Source organism: Eubalaena glacialis, chromosome 3, assembly GCF_028564815.1.
Source record: "Eubalaena glacialis isolate mEubGla1 chromosome 3, mEubGla1.1.hap2.+ XY, whole genome shotgun sequence".
Lineage (NCBI taxonomy): Eukaryota > Metazoa > Chordata > Mammalia > Artiodactyla > Balaenidae > Eubalaena > Eubalaena glacialis.
Window position 1 is genome coordinate 99,426,991 of NC_083718.1, and position 7,491 is coordinate 99,434,481.

A 7,491-nucleotide genomic window follows, 5' to 3' on the forward strand; every position below is an offset into this window, starting at 1 on the left:
TTTCTGGTCAGGGTATAAATAATTTTGTGCCATATGGTCAAACAGCATTATTTTTTGTATTTGCTACTTATTAGTAATTTTTTCATCTTAAAAAAGTCAATTTAATGTATCAAAGGGCAAGTTAATAATATACATATATCAAAAGCCTTAAAACTGCCCTTTGACTCAATAATTCCATTTCTAAGTGTGAATCCTAAAAAAATAACAATGATGTGCATATCTTTAAGGATGCTCAATTTAGTGTGTTTATAAAAATGTTAATAAAAAAGAAAGCAAAGAAGAAAGACTATTTCAAAAGGGGCTTTGTTCAGCAAACCATGGAAAGCCATACAATGGAATAGTATGCATCTATTAAAAATAAGTCTGTAAATGAATACTTAATGATATGGGAAGATACATTAAATGAAAAAAAATAGGTATAGTATGATCCCACTTTGGTTTTTTTTAAAAAAGTATGTGATAAGTGTGTGTGGAGGGTGTGTGTGTATATATATGTGTGTGTATGGATCAATAAAGACTCCAAGGTTATACATCAAAATAATAATAATAGTGATTATCTCTAGCTGGTTCATTTATATGCAATTTCTGTTCTTTTTGCTTTTCTATTTTGTAAGTTTTCCACATGAATATGTGTTATTTTTGCAATAAGGAAAAAAGTTACTAAAAAGAAGTACACAATGTGCAGTGAACTAAAATCTTGGAAACATGAAGATACTCCGGCCAAAGAGAAAAAAATGCCTTCAACTTGTTCACAAAGTAAAAGATCCAACACAGATATGCTCATAAGCTTCCCAGATACTCCCTGAATTCACATGTGGTTTTCTGCCACAAGCTCACGTGAACCTTAGAAAAGTATTTAGCTATGAGCACAAAAAAAGATGAAAAAAATAAAGCAAACTTGGAAATCCTAAAAAAAGCAGGAAAATTTTCTCATTATATTTATTAAAGCAGACCAGAAATTATTAAGCTTGTTCTGATAGTCTTAGTAAACCTCTAAAGTGATTTGAATGCTTTTACAAAGGAAGAGTGCTCTGAAAAGATTTTAATGTAACATTCTGTCTTTTTGAAAGGTCTTCAAAAATATTTTATTAGGCAATAATTTGGCTTCAGTTTATTAGATTATTATAATCATACAATGTATTTTCTGAGTGTTTTATTAACTATCGTATGTAAAAATCTGACCTTTTAAATAACATTTATTACATATAAATACCTTTTTTAAACATCTTTATTGAAGTATAATTTCTTTACATCGTTGTGTTAGTTTCTGCTGTATAACAAAGTGAATCAGCTATATGTATACATATATCCCCATATCCCCTCCTACCCTCCCTATCCCATCCCTCTAGGTGGTCACAAAGCACCAAGCTGGTCTCCCTGTGCTATTCGGTTGCTTCCCACTAGCTATCTGTTTTACATTTGGTAGTGTATATATGTCAATGCCACCCTCTCCCTTCGTCCCAGCTTACACTTCCCCCTCCCCGTGTCCTCAAATCCATTCTCTATGTCTGCGTCTTTATTCCTGTCCTGCCCCTAAGTTCTTAAGATCCATTTTTTTTTAGATTCCATATATATGTGTTAGCATACGGTATACAAATAAATACCTTTTAAGTCTTTATTTTTTTTCTAACATCTTCACTGGATACACCTTACCAGGAGAAACTGGATCCTTCTAAGATTAATTTTCATTAATAATCTTTAAAAGGGCAAAACGGTGTAAGGAAATTTTAGATGAAAAATCCAGTAAGCAGGCTTACTTACAATAGACCAGAACTAAGAAATCCACAGTAAATATGTCTCCAACTGCTTATCAGGCTGTCACTAAATGTAGTATGTTAAACATATAACTGACCTCCTCATACCTCCCCAACGATATGTATATTCCCCTTGCAAAACAAAACAAAGATTCTTCCTGACTTCTTTACTCTGTCATGTCATCAAGGCATCTGTCATAGCATTTTCATCACTTACTTCCATGAGAAGCCTCCAAGTTCAGGTTCTTATTCACTTCTGCCTGGGTTATTTTAATAGACTCTTAATTTGTCTCCTCATTTCTAATCTATCCCCATTTGAATCCAAACAGCATCAGCCCACCAGCCAGCTTAAACACCACTTTAATTACATTACAACCTAGCGCAAGAATCTTAGATTGACTTTTTTTTTTTAACATCTTTACTGGAGTAATTAGATTGACTTTTATCCTATAAGCAGTGGAAAGTAAATCTTTATAATTGCATTCAATGTCTCTATCTTCTGCTAGAAGTTTAATGTGAACTCTCTCAGCAGTCAAGCTGATCTATCACCAACTCCTATTGCCAACTTGCTCAGTCAGTCCTCCCACCCACACTTTCTTGTCAACGCCACTTCATCCTTCCAGCATGCACAACTGAAAAGCTGATGTGGTTTTCAGTAACCTTTACAGCTGTAAGCAAACTCTTTACCTTCAGAATTTCAACAACACTCACATATTGTGTGACCCACTGATTAGGCACTAAATCATACTGCCTCCTATCACCAAGCAATTATCCATGTATGATCTAATTTCATTAAGTAGAGGTAATTGCCTTATAGGCCTTTATATTTGTTGTACTTACATTTGTTGCCCTTGACAGGCAGCTAGAAACTTGGTAAATGCTCAATTAATATTTGGTAAACAATGAATGATCTTCATCTTTAGTTTTCGCACAAAACAAAATATATTTAAATATATTTATAATTTGCTATGTACCTCCAAGGCTTTTCTTTAACAAAATGAATTATTCTTTTACATAGGTTCATGCATCAGCGGTCCCCACAACCACCCCCAGGTTCAGTGATCCATTAGGAGGACTCACAGGACTCAGCATATAGTCATACCCGTGTCTAAGATGTATCGTACAGGTACTACAGCAAAACGATACAAGGCAGAATCAGCAAAGGAGAAAGGGGCACAGAACAAAGTCCTCAGAAACCAAGTGCAAGCTTCCAAGAGTTCTTTCTCAGTGGAGTCATCCAGAACACAATTTCTCCAACATCAAATTGTGACAACACATGTGTCTACCAAGGAAACTCATTAGAGATGCAGTACCTAAGGGTACCCTCCCCCCACATAGGCACCTCTGGGCTGGTCACGTAGGCACCCTCTGCCTAGAACAGGCCAAAATTCCAGACTCCCAGAAAGTATTCGGCACAAATCACACTGTAGTCTAGGCACAATGAGCCACTCTAAAGTTTGATGTCAGTGTAGCCAACTGCTGAACATTCAGGTTCCCAGATGCCAGCAAAAACACTGTAAACAGGCCTTTCTCAGGAAAGCAGTCTTGGGCCTGCTAAGTTAACCCTTTTCTGTGTAGTTCATTGCATATTTTTATGGGAGAAATGTTAAGTGTTAACTATATTTGATTTATGAGAGGTACAGGTGATTTTTTAAAAAATTAAAATCTAGCATTTATTTAGAGATGCACTGCCTAGACTGGTACCCAAGAATGAAAAGTTATGCCAATTTTTTTTTTAAACACTTAAAACTTAAATGCCATTAAAAAAAATTTTTTTTTATTGGGGCATAGTTGCTTTATTTTTTTACTTTTTTAAAGATTTAATTTTATTTATTTTTGGATGTGTTGGGTCTTCGTTGCTGCACATGGGCTTTCTCTAGTTGTGGCGAGCAGGGGCTACTCTTCGTTGCGGTGCGCGGGCTTCTCATTGCGGTGGCTTCTCTTGCTGCGGAGCACAGGCTCTAGGCTCCTGGGCTTCAGTAGTTGCGGAACGCAGGCTCAGTAGTTGTGGCTCGCGGGCTCTAGAGTGCAGGCTCAGTAGTTGTGGCCCACGGGCTTAGTTGCTCCGCGGCATGTGGGATCTTCCCGGACCAGGGATCGAACCCGTGTCCCCTGCAATGGCAGGTGGATTCTTACCCACTGCGCCACTGGGGAAGTCCCAGAATAGTTTCTTTACAAAGTTGTGTTAGTTTCTGCTGTACAGCGAAGTGAATCAGCTATATGTATACATATATCCCCTGGTTTTTGGATTTCCTTCCCATTTAGGTCACCACAGTGCACTAAGTAGAGTTCCCTGTGCTATACAGCAGGTTCTCATTAGTTATCTATTTTATACATATTAGTGTATATACGTCAATCCCAATCTCCCAATTCATCCCACCTCCCCTTTCCCCCCCTTGGTGTCCATACGTTTGTTCTCTACATTTCTGCCTTAAGTTATGCAATCTTTAAATAATTCACATCCTTAGGTATTTCTGGTTTTCTTTCTGTTTTCTTCTAAAATGAGGTATCTTTTTGAAATAAATACTTTCATAGTCGCCAGGAGAAAAAAATTAAGTATAACATGTAAAGGAAGCAAACCCTTTCAGACAAGCTCCTTGTCTTCTTTTTAAATGCCAGTTGGTACCAGAGCACTGTGGTAGCTGTCTTAGATGCACTGTCTTACTAAGTCCTCACAACACCCCCATAAGCCAGTGATGGTTTCTATTTTATAGATGGAAGCTTGGAGAGGCTAAGTAACCGACCCAGGTTTGCCATGGTGGAGCTAGGATTTAGGTTCAGATCCACCTCATTCCAAAATCTTGGTCTTAGCTTTACACCAACTACCTGTACCTAGTAAGGAACATGCTCCTTCTTATGAATCACTTCCCTCCAAACTATATGGGTGTTGTTTGGTTGGTTATACAGAGCACTACTCCTAACCTAACTGACTTTGATTAAAGTCACATTTTAGTTGGAAGAAAAAGGGGTAAATTTAATACAGGATACTCTGCTTTTTCCTTTCCAATCTTGCAAATTCCAAATCAAATTACACCCCTTGCTTGTTAAAACCATTGGGAAGCTCCCTCTTCAGCACAACACACAATTTTCTCCTTTATATGGCATCAATCTGCTTGAAATTAGGGAGACTTGTATTAGAATTTTGGCATTTCACCTACCAGATGTGGGGACCTTGGGAAAGTTAGTTATGCTGAATCTCAGTTTATTCATCTACAAAATGGGGATCCCTACCTCATAGGCTTGCTGTGAGAATTAAATATGATATTTAAAGGGTTTAGCCTATACCTATTTGCTGAATAAATGACTGTGCAACACCAGAATAACTGATTTATAAGCAAGCCAAACCAATAATCTGAGGGAGAAAGGAGGGAGCAGGGAAGTACCCTGACCACCAGGTGTCACCACTGGCCCAGGAGAGCTGGTATAACTGCCAGAGTGGTGGGTGGGACTTTGCCACAGAACAGGGTAAGACTGTCATTTGCACCTACAGAACATTCAAGAATTGGCTTTGGACTTCAGCACCTTAAGAGCTGGTACAATATTTGCTCAACCATTCTGAGTTACAGTGTTCTCTTACCAATGTGTTAAAAATGACTGTGTAGATGTGTCATCATAGTTTAATCTAAAAAACTATACTCAGCTGATTTTTTTTTTTTTTTTTTTTTTAATTCTGAGAATCAGTATTGCTTCATACGTCCTTTGCTTTGGCCAACTAGACATTTACATTTTTTGGCTCTCATAGGCTTCAATATTGCCACTGCGGACAATTTTCTGGTCCCAATTCCACAACCCATGGACATTATTTCCTTTACATTATTAATAGGGATGACAGATAAAAGGAAAGCAGAATATTTTTTAGGGTAAAAATGAAGTGCATGAACAGCACATCTAAGCAAAATAAGCATTAACTATGAGCCTTATTCCTTGATCTCAGGAACTTAAAAGTTCATTTTTAAAAATTCCGCAAATTTTCTCTTTTCTTAAGGAACATTTACCCCTATGAGAGATCTGTCAACCTACAAAATACCCCTGAAATGACTCAAGGAACACTACCACTCCTGACTTCATTCTGTAACCTGCCAACGACACTCCCTGAGAGTGCCCAGGGGCTCATTTCAAAATGAGAGCAGGGCCTGGGCTCTCCTTCTGGTTCTAAGTCCTCTCCACTGAGAGCCACTAGCGGTCACCTCAAGACGGGTAATTCAGTTTGTGTTAGGGCGTAAGTGGACACGCAGCTCTGAGATGAGGCACAAACTGTTGTCCTGTCTGTGCCAGGGAACACTTGACTCAAGCCTGACCAGGCCTACCCCGGCCTCATCCTGGACTCCAGCGCCCTCCAGTAACCAACACGGAGAAGAAGAAAGGCTAAAAGCACAGGCTTCGGTTTTGAGCGGGCGCTCTTGGAACTCGAGCAGTTTGGGTTATTTTTGTTTTAACAACAGCTCAAGTTCCACTTTGCATCTCACAAATATGGAAAGGTCTGAAGAGAAACCAGAAGCATCCTCGCCCTTCTGACCATCGCTCCCATTCCAAGAGAATTTAGGAGGGAAGAGCAGATACCAGGAACCATCTGGAATCACGAGCACAGGTGGCTTACCCCAGCCGAGAACCCATTTGCGAAGCACTTTGTGCAGATCGATACACTCCTGACCGATCTCAGACGGGTCCCTAGAGAAAGAAGAGCTCACGAGGCTGGCCGCCCTCCTGGAGCAAATGGGCCACGGAAAGAGATGCTGCCCATCCAACAAGCCCCTGCGGGGCAGGCGAGGGCGCAGCTGCTCGGGAGCAGCGGCCGGCGCGTTACCTGGGGGACTCGGCGGTGAAGCTGCCGCCGTCCAGCAGCCGCATCTTGCAGAAGAGGACCCCGTTGACGAAGGGCACCGAGGAGAGCTCCTCGAGCTCGAAGTCCACCTTAAACTTAAACTTCTTCTTCTTCATCATCATGAGAGCCAGACGCCGGCGAGCGGGGTGCGGGGGCGGCCCCAAAGGGCGCGCGGGCCGGCGCCGCCGCTTCAACTCGGCCGAGCCGCGGGCCCGCCCAGCCCCATGGCCGGGGCTGCGAGCTGCGCGTGAGGGCGCCGCCGGGGCCGGTGCCGCCGCCGCCGCCGCCTCCTCTCGCGGCAGCCCGGGCCGGAGCGCGGCGGCTGCCGCGGCGCGGACCCCGCCCACCCACGGGGAGCGGTCGTGCTGCAGCTCGCCTGAGCGGTGGGCGCCCTTTCGGTGTGCAGCTTGCAACCGCCGCCACCGCCCGTCTGGGAGGAGGGGAGGCGAAGCTCCGAGAACCGCCGCTGCCGCTGCCGCTGCCACCGCCTCCTCAGCGCCTCGGGGTCGGAGGCGCCCCCAGCGGCAGCGGCCAGCAGCGCACTGCCGGGCGGAAGCGGGAGGGCCGGCGTGGAGGTTCGGGGCGTTAGGGCGTCACGCCTCTCTGGGGTTAAAAAAAGACAAATCCTACCAAAAACGAACTTCTTCTACAGCTTCCTTTCTGCCTTTCTTTCAGTTTTTGCTCCGCCCCCTTTCTTCCCCTTCCCCTCCACTGATATTGTTTTCCCTTGGGTTTGAGAGTCATGGGTTAATAGGGTTAATCAGAATCTCCACGACGTTGTTTTCGTCAAATTGAAATCCTAAAACTAAAATTTCTTTTAGGTACTCTAAATTCATGTGCCTCCTAATATAAAACGAGGAAGAACAAGGAAAGGATTAAAATGTGTTGACTCAGGCACTGTACTGCTACAGGCGT

At 42.3% G+C, this 7,491-nt stretch overlaps 1 protein-coding gene across 1 annotated transcript in view; it reads right to left on the minus strand.

Annotated features, from left to right (window-relative positions):
- Positions 1-6,698, minus strand: part of EEIG2 (EEIG family member 2) — a 100,922-nt gene extending 94,224 nt beyond the window's left edge. The window contains exon 1 of the mRNA XM_061186240.1: positions 6,559-6,698. Coding sequence (XP_061042223.1) covers positions 6,559-6,698 — 140 coding nt within the window. The remainder of the gene's footprint in view (positions 1-6,558) is intronic.
- Positions 6,699-7,491: the final 793 nt, after the last annotated feature.